This window comes from Varanus komodoensis, unplaced genomic scaffold (genome assembly GCF_004798865.1).
Source record: "Varanus komodoensis strain SLA01 unplaced genomic scaffold, ASM479886v1 scaffold19, whole genome shotgun sequence".
Lineage (NCBI taxonomy): Eukaryota > Metazoa > Chordata > Lepidosauria > Squamata > Varanidae > Varanus > Varanus komodoensis.
The window spans coordinates 14,284,161-14,300,786 of NW_025335550.1; the positions used below are offsets into that span (position 1 = coordinate 14,284,161).

General features: G+C 38.4%; 1 protein-coding gene across 1 annotated transcript in view; it reads left to right on the forward strand.

The window, feature by feature from the left end:
* The window catches only part of LOC123022145 (coiled-coil domain-containing protein 171-like), a 191,429-nt gene that overhangs the window by 137,514 nt on the left and 37,289 nt on the right, over window positions 1-16,626 (forward strand). The window contains exon 20 of the mRNA XM_044427586.1: window positions 2,645-2,776. Coding sequence (XP_044283521.1) covers window positions 2,645-2,776 — 132 coding nt within the window. The remainder of the gene's footprint in view (window positions 1-2,644; window positions 2,777-16,626) is intronic.

The following is a 16,626-nucleotide window of genomic DNA, read 5'->3' on the forward strand; positions in this document are numbered from 1 at the left end:
CAGCATGTGTAGAAATGTGTGGAGGACTTGTGCAGTTATAAAAATTGCATTATAGTGCATACGTTTGGCAGTCATAGGTATTGACAGGAATTCTTTAGGACAGCCAGGGAAATGTAAGGCTCCCAATTCCCATAGACTGCAGAAGTGTATGTGTGTACACACACAGTCCAGTAAATCTGCAGTACCCCAAATAATATTTGCACATTGCATATAATAACTGTAGAATATATCTATATATGTTTGCATCTATGTAAGCATGGTCATCTAGCAAAAGCAATAGTGGAATTAGTAATGTTTAAAATATTTAAATGATTTGTGAGGAAAATGTGAAGTTTTCATAATTCACAAAATATAAGCCTAGTTTTAAATATGATTACTTATAATAGGAACAAAGAAATATCACCTAAGATTTAAAAAATGTTCTAAATTGGATTTCAGAATGTCATTTTATGGTGGTATTACATTTACATAGGGTGTGCTAAATGTTCTTTAGTACCTTAGTATGCATAGATAAATATGGCTGTTGAAATGCCCAGAATTAATAAGTATGCCTAGTGTCTGGTATTCACTTATTCTTTTTTCCCATTAAGAAGTTAAACATTTAGCACAAAAAATTGTTCCTGCAGGGAAATAATTTTTAATTTGAAAGGTTCTGTATTACCACCATAAATTGGAGAAACAAGGTTATACTGGGCAGTATAAGTGTAGGATGTTTTGGTTTTTTGTTTTGCAAATTAGAATATTAATAAAAATTTGTGGTAATTTATCTCAGCTAGGGGAGAATTGGGAATAAAAGCAAACAGTGTCCATATTTGTGACTATATTTTATTTATTCATTTACAACATTTTTATGCCGCCCCCATCGCAACAAAGCCTTGGGGCGGCTCACAACAAGAACAAAATATACAAATTATACAATAAAAATATTAAAACCTGGTGCATCTTGGCTTAAAAGATTTAAAATCCTATAAATAATTAATAAATTAACAATTAAAATAAGTTTTAAATAAAAAGGTCTTAGCCTGGCACCGAAAAACAACTAACGACGGCGCCAGGCGGACCTCTCTGGGGAGCGCATTCCATAGATGGGGCACCACTGCAGAGAAAGATGTATGCTGTATGTAAGGACCTATTGCTTATAACTTTTGAAATTACAGTTCAATCCTATGTTTACTCAGAAAAAAGGCCCACTGGCTATGTTTGGACAGAATTTTAAACCCTGGTTTGCCTTGATAGGAACTGACCAGGACAGGTGTTGGTCTCTTACTCTTCCTGTTTCTCTTCCTCTAGTGAGATTGAAACAATTAATTCAGAAACTTTTGCTTCTAGTTTTGACTAACTGCAGGTTGCTATTTGTCCAATCCCTGGTTAACCTTAGCCATAACTTGCTTGAAATAAGCTGATTGCAAACCTCAAGTTATGAAACTGGATTATTTCAGTGAAAACATAGTTAACTCCATTTTAGTGTTTAGACATTGGAATAAACAGTGGGTAATTAAAAATGGAACCAAGATTTCTAATTTCTTTGTGGTTTCACCAGAGGAAGATGGGAGAAGATGTGATCTCAAAGTTTGCTTATGCTTGTTTCTCTCAAGATCTGTTATGGCTTATCAAGATGATACCAAATCTCAGCCAGTGGGTCCAGTGGAACTTACTCCCTAGTAAGTGTGTCTACAATCACACACTCACACACAAAGTGTGGGAGTCTAATATAGGCATGGAAAGTAGTAACAAAGATGTTTACAAAGGTTACACATTTTATTTTTACTGAACACTTTAGAGAAGGTATTTCTCACCTTGACAGAAGGTGGCAGTACAATACCAACTGCATAAGGTTGTATCTGTACAAGTGTAGATCTCTCTCATTTATAGTGCTGATTTTTTGTTGTTGTTTCTCTAAACTCTGCCTTTTAGAATACTTTAAATCCAGACTACTTGGGCATTGGAAATAATACTGATATCCTCCAGAGCAAGTTTTTGTCAGGACATCTACTAATTTAGTTGATGCTGAGAGCTCTTTCTGATGTTGAAATCTTTTTGTAGGCACCTGTAATACTTCTAATATTCTGCTCAACCAACTAAAGTTTTAAAAACAGTCTCTTTAGCAAGCATAGATTTAAGCCTAATTTACCATTTAAAAATCAAAATTAAGTTCTTTCTTTGGTAAAGATTGACAATGATATGTTTGTGTGAACATCAAAGCAGTCACTTTTTAAAATGTTTTTGTATTATATGTTTGGTATTTTAACATAAATGACAATACTTCCTTTAATCAAACTTCCAGTTATTGTATTCTTAATGTGCTTAATATGTTCAGTTTTACACTTTAATTCCTTTATCCTCACATTGTGAACAGTCTGTTTGTGGAATTTTGTGTAGCAGTTAGACAAGAAGCCGTTAGTGACTTTCCTTCCCATCTCATTTCAGTCTGGAGAGGAGGATGCTTTTTCTTCTTAACATTCTCTCCCAGCACTCTGAATTAGAGATTTATTTGCAACGAAAAATCAATTAGTCCTAAATTTATTCATGGATTTCAGGTCCAGCGATCAATGCAAGTCCACTCAGTGGACTCAAGGGGACCCACTTCATCCCAGTTAATGTGTCTGAAGGGGAATTACCATTGATACTGTTTTTTCCCTTTCAGGTCAGAGATCAGATCTCACTGTCACGGACTGCGGCAACCAGGAATGACTTCACCCTGCAGCTACCTAAGCTGCACCTGGAGACCTTTGCAATGGAGGGGCTGAAGGGTGGGCCAGAGGTTGTAGCATTCCAGGTTAGATTCTCAAATTACCTTTCTTTACAGCCAAAATGTTCAAAACACACAAAAAGTGCTAAAAATGAATGCTTCGATAAGGTTGTGGACAATTGTTTTAAAAATGGGGATTCTCAGTTGTACTTGAATGAAATCATTATATTAGAAAGCCTATTCCAAATGGAGTATTAAAAAACTGGAGAAGGGACTGAGCAAAAAAAGCATAATATGCATAAAAAATAACATGCTCAAGAGGAGGAACACATTATTTGCATGATTGTTTTTGAGTTGGTTCATAAATTAGCACATAATTTATTTCTTCCCATATTATTTTCAAAAAGGGAAAGATAAATAATAAAGAAATGGCCTTAGATCAGTAGGCAGGGGTATCATCAACACTGGGTGGTACAAGAGCAATGGACCAAGAGCTGGGTGCACTGGAGTTGCGTATTTTCATACCAGGTGGAGTTGTTCAAATGCTGGGAAAAAACTCTAGGGTTATTGATCTTTTTTACAGCTTAGTGACAGACACCTTCTGGTACTAACTGATGACAGAGAGTATCTGACAAGTGAAATGGACAATGAATATAGTTGTCAAGGAATCTACATCAGAAAACAGCTCTCCTACATTTAAGCAAAAGCCCCTACTTAGCTTCCTATTTAATTTGAATGATTCAGCAGATTTGTATAAATGTTTTTGTGGAAGGATCCATTTTCACACAGACATGGTGTTTGCCTTCACTAAAAGCCCATTTATTGAAACTCTGAGCTTTGGTCTTGGCAATTTGCGCCACTCCTTGGACTAGCTGAAGTTGTCATAGTTGCAACGAAACTGCAATGCCATTGACTGGTAATTGGAATGCAAAAATGTGTCTTGCAACAACTTGTGAGCATTAGTTTACGTCCAAACTAGATGTGACAGCAGGTTATCTATGATATGATATCTTTTTAATAATTACAAGTGTTAAGCAGGTGTGTGTGGGGTGGTATTGGCATGGTGAGGAAGGATTAGCATGCTGCCCTGTTCTTCCTATAGCTATTTAATATCTGCTGCTGCTGCTTCACTGCTGAAATCACAGACCTCCTAAGATCACATCTAGTTAGGCCATGATTTTTCAGATGGGGGTGGGATTCTTGTGTTCACCCATATACACCTTGCTCTAAAATTTGGCTCCCTTTTCAATACCAGACTGTTTGAAACCTTGAGCATTTATTGAGTTAAGCAGCCAGTCTAATAATGCATAGCCCCAGAGTGAAGCTCTTTTCCATATTGCATGCTAAGTGACAAGTATAACAGGTATTTTTAAAATGACAGAGAATATTTTGGTCCTGTCATTCTGGAATTTTTCAGATGCCTATGTCCCAAGTTAAGTATCCTAATCCTAAAGTGACACTTCTTTCATTGGATCTTAATCTCAAGTGTGCATATGATTGATATCAAAGTTGTATCGCCTGTGAGGAAGCCATTGTTAAAAAGCTATATATGTATATTTTGTTGGGTATATTCAACATACAGTATTTATACAATGTCTTCTCAGTGTTATATAAATACTAAATGTGTCATTACTTTTGTGTCTCTTCATTATCAGTAAGATTTTGAAATTAAAATCCCTAAAAATAAATATGGTCAGTCAATGTTATCATGTGTAGAAATTACAAAAATCTTATTATTGAGATTGTTTGTTTGTTTATGGATTGATTCATCCCATGAGTTCAGGAGCGGAAAGTAGGAATTGCTCATTAGAATAAACTAGAGAATCCTTGCTGCTGAAGGGCTCATAATCCAATTAAACTAGATAAAGGTCATTCTTATTTTGTTGTTCCCCAAACTTGTTACCTCTCCCTCACTACATATGCCTGCACACGCATTAACCATTTCCCACCATTGATTTAAGTTAGCAAGGATCTATGATAAATTTACATGAATTACAGTCTACCGGACAATACAGCATTTTCCAAATGGCTGACTTTGAGCGTATCACTGAACTCTGTGCATCGGTCTTGATATTCAGATCCAGTCTCCTCCATTTTATCATACTGGAATCCAAGACTGAAGAACCTACAGCCCTTCAGAGGTTGTTTGGCTGCAATTCCCTTCAGCTACAACCAGCATGGCCTGTGTTCAGGGATGATGGAGTTGTCCTCCAGCAACATCTGGAGGGCCACAGGTTACTTCCCGCTGCTGATTTTAATGCAGTCAAGAAATCAAGGCAGTGGTGTGATATAGACAAGCTTCATTCTTGAGGGGTGGAGTCACGAAGATAAGGAATGGTTTTTGGTTTTTATTTATTAGATTTATATCCTGCCTATTTTCTTTTAAAATCAAAGCAGCTTACATCATACTTATCCTGCTGATCTCAATCTTATCCCCACAAAAAGAACCCTGTGAGGTAGGTTGGGCTGAGAGTCTGCGACTGGCTCAAAGTCACTCATTTGTTTCCATGGCCAAGGGGTGACTAGAATCTAGATCGCCTGTACTTTTAACCAGTATACCACACTTGCTCTAGTTTAAGCCTCCACTCAGTGAGACTGCTAACTGCACCCTTTACCTTCTGGAAGGATGTAGGTCATACCAGCTTTTCCCTTTAAGGAATGTGTGAGGGGATACATTGAAGTGGTTTTGACTTGCATTGGGAAAAGAAACAAGCATACCAAAATTAAAGGGCCTTTAACTAGAATAAATATTAAGCTTTATTGTTGCATGTCTTGTGGAGGACTTTCTTCATTGTTTATTTTAGGACCATGATTTAAATGTCATTTTACATTTGTTTAGCTAATTTATCTTATTGAACTGCATTAATAACAGCGAAGCACATTTTCAGTCCTAAACTGTATGGATGTTGATTATTTGTACTTTGTTCTCTGGAAGCAGAACTATGTATGGGTTTTTAAAGTTCAATAACTGGCCGTCATAGTTGTCCAACAGCACAATCCCACTCTCTGCTCTCTGTTTCAGAAGAAACTCGAGTCTAATTCAGTGGGGACTCCCTTCCACATAGGTATAGATAGGAATACAGCCTAAACCTTATTTGTTGCTTTCGTACAAAAGAGGCCAGGAGTTGTGATAACTGGAACGTGGTTTAGATGAAGCAGAATTTGCAATGTAATTAGAGTCATTCAGCAATTTTAACAGTGTTGCTGTTCAAGTGTGATTAGGAAACTTGATGTCACTTTGCAGAAAAAAAGAACTGCCATATGGGATGATTGAGCATTGTAACATAACCGATCTACAAGTAAAGAAACTGAATGCTAATAAATGGCATAATTATTATTCAATTATTTTGACAAGAAATGCAAAGAATTTTGCAGATATCAAGGTCCAGAAACAATGAATGATGCAAACACGTTCTGGTGTATTATCAGGTCTGACCAACATAAGGATTGCATTTACTATTTGCTGTCCTCAAGAGATGAGGGAGTCAAATAACCATTATCAGTGACCCCTTCCCACTTCTTTGTAACCCCATAGGCTCATTGATACTGGGAGCCAGGAAAAGTCCCGTATTGTATTATATTAAGCTGTTCTTTGTCTTCCAGGATTCAATTGCACATGTGAAATTTAATCACTACCTGCTCAGAACTCATCAATTTATATATGAAATGTGTTGCCCCAATGGACATAACTTAAAACTTACACTGAAAATATTTAACAACAGATGGGATCAACCTCAAGTAGGCTGAAAGTTGGACAAAACACCCAAAGTTTATATCTAAAGTATAATATTTTGAATTGGCAGTGACCAACTAAAGAAAGAGATTTTAGGGTTGAGTGGATATCTCAATAAAAGCATCAACTCATTGTACAGTGGTGGTGAAATGGGCAAATTCCATGTTAGATATTATTAAGCAATGAACTGAGAATAAAATTGTCAGTATCCTAATGTCTTCCTAATAACCTTTTGTTGTGCTCGTGTTTGGAATATTGAGTTTAATTCTGATGATCCCATCTTGGAAAGGATATTGTAAAGACAGAAAACCTGTTAAAAGGGGCATCTTTCCTACAAGGAGAGAGCACCTTTCTTATGATAAAACACTGATGTTTTTGGTAAGGGATGGCTAAGGAGAGACATGATAGAGTTGCATAAAATTATGGTGTAGAGCTATGGTTATTGCTTTTCCGACTGCTGTTTCTTCTCAGGGGACAGGAACTGAGGGGAGAAGAGGAGCTTTGGGAACAGGACCTCACCTTAGGGCCTGTGGGCTATATGGTCTGGTCTGGTGGTCCAAATTCGGTCAAGGGTCCTGTATTTCTGCACACTGGGAGTAGAGAGAGAGTGAACTATGGATTGGAGGAAGGAAGGAGTGCAAAAAGGGAATTAGAATGTCCTATGGTAGTACAGAGAGAGAAGCAAGAGTGTGCTATAGGATGCAGAAGGGGATGCTTGGGTGTTAAATCAAAAGGACTCAACTACAGTAGTAACACAAATGCATGATAAACTTAGCAATCTGACCCTCTGTAAAATGTAAAAGTGGCTTTTCTAGTAATTCGAGTTGTACATATTTAGGTTATAAAAAGGCCATTGTTTGTATAGTTGGGAATTTTAAACAGAATTGTCTTATCCTCTGTTTAAAACATTTGATGATATAAAGACATTGACAATCACCTAACTATTGCTTGAAAATTAAATTTTCAGAAAAGCAGTTAAACATTAAATACAAACATCTGATTTAGGATGAAGTTTGAGAAATGTTGGGGCATTTCTTCTCTACATTCATTTAAAAGATGTTTAGGCCATTTTTTGATGGTAGCTCAAACCTATTTACAACAAAATATGCAATCATAAAACAACCTGAAATAAAAGCTAAAAAACAAAACAAATATAGAATAGAGAGAGGAAAAAATGCTTAAAAAGAAAGGCCTTGCAATTCTTCCAGAAACCCAGAGGAATCTATCCCTGTATTAAATTCTTCAGGAAGGTTCTGGAATTTCAGAGTTGCAACCATAGAAGTCCTGCTTCCGGCTGTTACCATCCTAAGTATCAAATAGCTAGTATGGCAAACTATATTAGTACATATTAAAGCAACCACAGGCTAAAATTGTTCTGAGATTGGTGAGAAAAATTGCATTCCAGTGTAATGTGTTTGCTATCAATAAGGACTAAACATAATTGCTGACGTAATTCCTTGGGCTTCCTGATTAGCTTTGTAAACAGATGATATTAACGTTCACATGAAGAAACATCATGATCTCATCAGTGACATTCAAACTCATGGGACCATGATCTGCTTAAAGTCTAGTTAGTGAGAACAAACCAGGATCAAAACAGTTTCCTGAATCTGGACTTAATGGATAATTTTATTTGATACCAGAAGCATCTGATTTTCTCACAGCCATGAAAGAGGAAGGAAGGGTGGGTGGGGGTCAACAGACCTCATTTTATGCTGCAAGAGATCAGGTTTCCCATTAGGTTTGGACCAAGCTCATATGAGTGATAGGCTGATGATCAAAATCTTAGACTGAGGTGACATGATTTATGTATGTTCTTTAGTTTTCCCACTTTAGAGTTACTTCCAGGGTAATTCATTTTGTTGGCCATTAGGATGGCTTAGTATACTAAAATAAAATAGACCCCAGTCTGTAAACTATATTACTCCCTAGTCTGTTTCACAAACAGCTAGATACCACCCAGAGGATGTTGACTTCCAAGATGTACATTTGAAGAGCTTGTGGTGTGAGGAATGCAGAAACAGAGAAGGTGAATTTTCACCATTGATTCCCTTAACTCAGGAGTTGTTGTGGGATGCATGTAGCAGTAGACAGACTACATATGAATTATCTACAATTTACAGTTGTTATACCATTCTTATATTCTTTTGTTTGAAAACTGCTATACAAATGTAAGAGAGGCGTTCTTCGTTTTATAATAGCAGAGCAGAGTGTTGACATTGCTTCTGAGTGATTGAATATAATCATTATAAATTCATAAAGGGCTTATGTCCTCCATTTATTTTATGTAAATTATGCATCCACATATGATGTAGTCATGGCTTATCATATCGTATTGTACACAGAAGCAAAAGCCTGTGCTTCTAATCAATTGGGCAAAGATAAATGTAACTTTAAGTGTTAGGTTCCTACTACATTTTCTGCTCCTTTCAATAGAGCTAGTAGTTCTGTGAAAATAAGCATTCAAGCCCCAAGGGAAACTATCTATCTACAAATACTAAGATAATTATGTTGTTTCTTGTCTGTTCAGAACATTGTGGCAAGTATTGCATCTTAGAAAATGTACTGAAGAATACTTTTGAAGGCAAGAATAAGTGCTTTTTCCAGGTGGTAGCACTCCTCATTATTTTCCATTCAAACTGTGATTCTGTACAGGCATGTAAAATACGCAGAATTTTCATGATCAACATTGAGCACAGTTAACTGGCTCACCTTAAGCCTTTTTAAAGATCGTTCTTGCTGAAGATACAAATGCAGTATTGTCACACATAAGAATGCTCATTCTTGTATATGCATCTTTTATATATGAAATGCAGCTGGTTCAAAACAAGACTACAGCCAGTTCAGGGTGTAAAAGCCTGGCTGTTAACTATGCCTCTCCACTCAGAGCATGTTATTTCCACTGCTGATGGGTATGCATGGATTCCGAATCTGCTTCCAGGCATGTACCTATGGACCCCAGATGGCTGGGAACCAAGGTCACTGAAGCACCAGCCACCTTCCCGTATGAATTTGCCTCATTGCCAAGGACTCTGTCAGGGGCCTTGCATCAAGTGTTATCAGTATCACAGCTTAGATAGTTGGTGACCAGAGGTAGATACTTCTTACTGGTGACAGCCAGACTATGAGAGGTTTGGCAATCCTTTCAAACAGGAAAGGAAGAAATGTTTAACCCATTAAGTTGCCAGCTTGCTTCTCCCCGCCATTTTAATCATATGTCATTTCTATTGTTTTAATATATTCTTCTTAGTTCCTTGTGCTCTTTTAGTAGAACACATATATTCAGGGAAGAACCGCATCTTGATGATAGAGCATGTGCTTTACAGATAGAAGATTCTGGGATCATACTTCGGATCTCCAGCTTCGCATCTCACAAAGTCTATGTGGACAGACAGATAATTGTAAAACATATTTCTGAGTGTGGAGGGTACAGTGAGTGTTGCCAAGTGTAAGGTTTGAAACTGGGCACAATTTTATCCCCCACTGAAGCAGAGGAAAAGAGTGGGGCCCAAACTGCTTGGCTGGGGGTACTGACTGTGTCAGCAGTTTATTTTATTTATTAAAATCTCCTTTTAAAGATCTGTGATGATGGGAGGGCTTTCCACTTGCCTCCAGTCCTCCCTAGCATTTTTCCAGATGAGTGAACAAAGCTACATAGTGGTATATTATTGTAATTCATCTGTCTCTGCAACATGTCTGTGCACTTCCCATGTATGTGCATGCATACATTCTTTGTTGCTTAGTATCACATTCCATGACAACTAAAAGACAAGACAGAGTAGCAGAAAATCTAGAGAATTTGACAGTACTAACACAGAAGTGTTTGTATTCAGTCTTTGCACAAGAGACATCATGAACTGCAACAAAACTTCTTTTGGAGTAAGGGATATAAATTTTTTAAAAGCTACCAACAGAAAAAGGAGAACACCAGGTTAGAGCATGGGGTTGTCTCCCCTTGCTCTAGAATGAAGGAATGGACAAAGATTTTGGTTTTAGTTTCTAATTTTTCCAGGGCCTACTTCATTCCATCCTATTTTTCCTCATCTGAATGAAGATGTGTGTTTTCATGTGCATTTCTCAGCATGCATTTTTGCACATGTTTGGCAAACAGTTTTCCTTTATGCAATGATTTTTGTATATTGTTTCCACTAGTATATGTGTTATGCATAACATGAGTTTGAATGGTTAATGTGGAAAACAGACAGACATTTTGCATTTTAACCATGCCTCATGGAGAATGTGTGTATAATCTGTTCAGGAAGAGGGTACTGTGCAAGTTCTCCAACCAATATATAGACTAGACAGGGCAGAAGCAGAGAGAAACCAGTTGCTCATCAAAACGCTGAGAGAGCTTTATTGAGCCTTGTTTTCTGTAATCTCAGATAGCATCATTATTTTCAGTCTGGATGTGCTTAAGGCATGGATAAACTCCAAAATTATGAACAGAATATGCTAAAATTTGCACACTCTCCAGTGTTTCTTGAAGACTATGCATATTTCCCAAAGAATGTAGGATATGCTGTTGAGATATGCACAAGCCTCAGAGTGTTGGAGACTATGCTTGTTGACCAGAGCAATATGAATATAGATACAGTAATACCAGTGTATAAGGCAACTTGCATATAAGATGAGGTCAACCTTTGGGCTGTTTTTCTGGTGTATGCCATGTGTTAGGCACATAAGATGACCCCCCAATATTTGCTTTGTCATTTCCAATTTCAAGTGTCATCTTATATGCCAAAACATGTGGGTATTTGTTAGCCAGAAGCTCTTAGACTCTTATGGTGTCACATTATTCTAGCTAATAGTCACATTACCTCTTCAATTTCACTCAAGCTCACATTTGTCTTCTATACACCTTGACTCATATCCATGTGATCTGTGTCTAGACAAAGGGTTGTAAAGTGATGCAATCACTTTCTTTTTGACCCCAAGCCATGGATCTCACCACAAAAGAAGAAACTAGGATATTGTTTTATTTGCTTGCTTGCTTGCTTGCTTATTTGTTTCATTCCTATGCTGCCCATAGCTAAATCTCTCTGGGTAGTTTACAACAAATTATAAGAGCGAAGTTGGAGGCCAATGGTGGCCTGCAGGGGAACTGACTAACTGTCTGGGGTTGGTCGTGGAGGACGGCTGCATGCAGTGCTGCAGATGGGCATGTGGGGAGCCACATGGTCCTCTCTCTGTCTCTTGACAGACAGCTGCATGGGGAATGTACCCCTTCCTGGCTGCTGCTGTGCCTGTCCAGGAACTGCTGCCTCCCCAGTGAGGGCGGGCCCTGTGGCCGTGCAACATGACATAGCACAAGCTCCCCCAGGGCAGGATGTGCTCTGGTGTGTTGGGTTTTGTTTTCTGCTAAAGGTTATTCAAATTGTGAAAAAGGTCTTTGTAATGCAGCTAGAAAGTTCCACTATTACTGAGAAAATGGTGTGAGACTAGAGGATGAAGGAAGACATATATATATATATATATATATATATATATAGAGAGAGAGAGAGAGAGAGAGAGAGAGAGAGGGAGATAGATATATAGATATATATATTATACCTAGAGTATAAAACAGCTCCCAGTTTTTGCCTTGCTATTTTCAGTTTCATGGGTCATCTTGTAAGCTGGTATATACAATACTGTGTAAAATGTAGCTCAGATAGATTTATTCGGCTGGAGATTATGCATAATAACTGTACAATGTGCAGAATTTCCTCTTTATGAACAAATTCTGTGTAAATTCTCCATGAAGCACCATCAGTGCATACTATGGCTGGTGGTTGTACCATTAAATTTTCAATTCGCATTAGCCCCAAATATACATTTCTTCTAATGCACATATTTTTATAAACTTTAGTTTGGTATCAAGAAACACATTTTTAAAATTCAGAATAGTGCGACTACTGCATTCCAGCTCACATATTGATTCAGGAGGTTCAAATCTGCTAATTTCCTACTGACATGTGAACTAAATGAAATTCTTGCCCCTCCATGTTGGGAGAGGCTATGTTGACCAGCAGTGATTGAGGAGTGAACTGCCATGGCCATGCCAATTTGCTTAGTAAGGACGGAATTACTTGGATTTGTCTCTTCTCTGGCACGTTTAGCAGCCTACTTTTATGATTTCAGTATTTTGCATTTTTTGTACCTTTGTCATGAAAACAGCATATTATTTCAGCAGTCTGTCTTAAAAGTGGTTTTTGTTTGTTATCCTTATAAATAGTAATCCTTATAAATAGTTTGGAAGTCAAAAGGTTACATGAAATATTACCACACATTAATACTGAATTTTGTAATGCAGTTGTCAGGTTTTTGGGGAAAAGGGTATCATTTGATGTGAGCACTTAGGTAAAGTCCTGGAGAAGGAAGGGTTATCTACAACTTGAGCGAGTTTATTATGGCTTAGTGATTTGCTGATTGATTTCATTTGCTGTCAGTTAAGGCTCTCTTAATGTCAAGTTTTTTTGCATAATGCATTGAAATAAAGACTGATGAAGTTCTTCAGAATGATACCGCTTACATAAACTGACCCTGATTTGCCCTGTTCTGCATGACAATTTAAGTGACAGCAGTTAAAGGAAAATATAGCAATGAATATGCAACTGTAGTATTAAGGAAAATGCAATGTAAACTCTTCAGAATATAAAACTACGCATAAGAAACAGGCTAGTCTGCTAATTCCACAGCTCTTATATATTGAGGAAATAGGGCATTGTTGTGTCCCAAGTGATGTACTAAATAAAAATTCAAAGGGAAAAAAGTTTAGAGGGAATTAAAAACTAACCTATATTCCTGACTTCTGCTAAATGTTTGCCCTGTTTGAGAGTGTAGATTTTGGAAGTATGTGAATTTCAAACCTATGAGGTCCTTTGAGATTTTCTTTTGCTTTCATGCTCTCATAGTGCATAAGTACATGGCATGTATTGTTTCTGGTTTGCAGAATGGGTTGCTGGGCTAATGGAAATAAATTGCTGATGAGATCGAAGATTGAAGTCCCAGCACTATTTATTAGCAGTTTGAGTATCTGTCTTTAGGCTGCATATTTTTTGTTACTTTAGGGGTTCAATGAAAAGCATGCATTAAGAATATCATGAGTTTGATCGGAAACCGTTGATTTCATTTCACTTTCTCTTCTGCATCAATGCCAAAATACCACAAAGATTGGGAACATTGGGAAGGGAATGATTTAAAGGGACTAATTAAAAGGATGGCTGGTGATTAAAATTGGAACTCTGGACATTATAACAAAGATTTGAGATTTTCTCCAGGGCAGGTCTGGTAGTGTGCTTCAAGAGTCACATACTCTCTCTCACTTGTGTATAGAAGGTACTGAATGAACTGGGAAGTCCCACATTTATTTGAATATAGGCTTTTTCTGACTCTGGAGATAAGAGTCTGGGTCATCAGGGTGGATTTCTTTGATTCACCTGAAGTGCTATACCTGTAGTAAGGGGATGGAGAGGAAAGTTCACAGCACATTCAGTCTCATTCAGTAGCATGTTAACAGAGGGAAGGGTTCCTCATCTTGGCCATCTTGTTGTGTTCATAGCAATAGGAAAGAACATAAAAGAATTTTTAAAAAGTAGCATAGTCCCCTCACACTTATAAAAAGAGTGTGTATGTATGTGTGTAAATAACCAAATATTTTGGGAAAATGGTAACGCTTTAGAAGCTGTAAGCCATTATCTCACCTTTCAAACCAAAGTTTGGGTAAAACCTCAAAATTCATAGGAGTTGAATTGTTACTCTTTTCCTCTTTACATAAAGCTTGTTATCATGCTGGGGCAGAATGCTTTACATTTCACTTTTTATTGGATATATTGCTTATTTTGCCAGAGCTGAAGTATCTTCATGTTTTTAGCCGGCGGCCCAGATTTCTTTAGGGGAGCTCTGTGATCCTCCACATGCCGTCATTCATAATCAAGTAAAGTTGAACAGAGAGGAGGTGAGATAGGGAAGTAATATAGTCAGGGATATTGTTAAACTATATTACAGTTTAGGGAACAATCCCCAAGAACATTAGAAATAAGTATAGGGGTGTTTGTCTATCACACTTACAATCTGTATAGTGTTATCAGCAAATAAAAGCACAAGGGTGCAGTACCGATATCCTGCCCAATTATCCTGCATTGACCTTAGTTTAGTACTGAAACCATTGTTTGAGCTTCCAAGTCTTCAGGCAAATTATGGTTTACAGCTGCTTACTTTTCTTTCTTTTTTTATTCAGCACTGCAGTGTCTAAATCTGAACTTTAGGCGGAGTGCAGTCATGGGTATAACAGACCAGTGTGGTGTAGAGATTAGTGTTAGACTGAGAAGATCTGGGTTCTAGTTCCTACTCAACCAGGAAGATTTCTGGGTGACCTTGGACCAGTCACTGATTTTCAGCCAAACCTACCTCACAGGATAAGGTGGTACACATGACATGGGGTTTGGGTTACACAGTGGAACCATGTGAAGATAAAATGGAGAGAGGGGTTGTGTAAGCTTCCTTGGGCACCGTACAGGAAAAAGTGGAGGATTTAAATATAATAATTCAAACTATCATGATTCATGGTCTGTTAGCCTATTAAAAAGGTTGGTCAGTTCAGAATAGAATAGCTAAACTGCTAACCACTTCTTGAACTGTTCTAGTTCTATGGTGGTTTTAAATCCTTGTACAGTTTGAGTATCTGAAGTAGATGGACCCTTATTGTGGTTGTTGGGAAAATTTGGATAAATCCTGTCTGAAAAGCATTCTGTGTGCTCATTGTGGGATCAAATCCTGACTTCCTTCTCAAAACCAAGCTGTTACTGTTTAAAATGGCATTCCCCTACTCCTGTCTCTCACCTTTAGCTGTAAGCTACAGTACACAGGTCATTTAGTCCGAATTTACATTGTATGCCTTCACAATGATTAAATAATCATTGTTGGAATTCAAGGAAGTGTCTTCCTAGCCCAGAGGCTCCATGTGCCCTGGCCAATTCAGAATGTCTAGAGCAGGGGTCTCAAACTCGTGGCCCGCAGGCCAATTGCTGGGACAAGTGGGGCACGGGGGAGGAGCCCTGCAGCCTTCAAAGCACCGGCGGCGCCCGGGCCAGCCGTGGGATGAGCGGCCCACCACCACCACGGTGGTGGAATACTTGACGTGGCCCAGCCTCACTTAGACTCTACTTCCAGCGGCCCCCAGGTAAGTTGAGTTTGAGACCCCTGGTCTTGAGTATAGATAAGAGTCTTGAGCTCATGCATAGTTTCTCAGTAGCTTGAATTTACATGTCTAAGCCGACCTGGAGATGGGTTCAAGCTACTGAACTAAAGTGTCAATACAGGCAATTAAAATATTGTAATCTCATTGTTACTGTGTGATTGACTGACATTTCTTTATCTGTTCTGTATGTGATGACCTCAGAATCTTATTGTAATCTCTGCATTCTGTCAATTGCCCTGTACCTGTGTACCTATGAATGTCCTGCAATGGTATTGAAGCTTTGCAGCAGAGTTCACCTCTGCCTGCCTGGTAAGGTAAAGGTTTCGCCTTGACATTAAGTCCAGTCATGCCTGACTCAAGGGAGTGGTGCTCATCTCTGTTTCCTAGCTGAGGGAGCCAGCGTTTGTCCGCAGACAGTCTCTGTGATCATGTGGCCGACATGACTAAACACCAAAGTGCACGGAACACTGTTACCTTCCCACCGAAGTGGTGCCTTTTTATGTACTTGCATTTGCATGCTTTCGAACTGCAAGGTTGGCAGGATCTGGGACGGAGCAACGGGAACTCACCCTGTTGTGCAGATTCGAACCAGCGACCTTTTGATCTACCTGCCCAGCAGCACAGCGGTTTAAACCACTGCGCCACCTGCAGTCCTGCCTGCCTTGTAATGCATGCATTATCATGAGTACCGCGGGAACCTGGGGTAATACAATAAAGCCTCAGATGGTCTGGACGCTTGATCTTTCCCACGAACCCGAGTTTTATTTCCTCTTCTCAAATTGAGATTCCGGGATTCTGACATGGTCCACGGTCCACATTGTGTGGGGAAAAAGTGGATGGAGGCTTTGTGCCCATGGCAAAGGGTGGGCTTCAGACAAAAGAAGGACATCCCCTTTTCTTTCTTTTTCTTTCTTTTTCTCTGGCCCTTTTATGTATCTATTCATTATGTCTTCCATTCATTATCTTTCTCACAAACCTCTCCAATTCATGTTTAAATCTCCCCTCTCAGTGTATTGAGAAACCAGC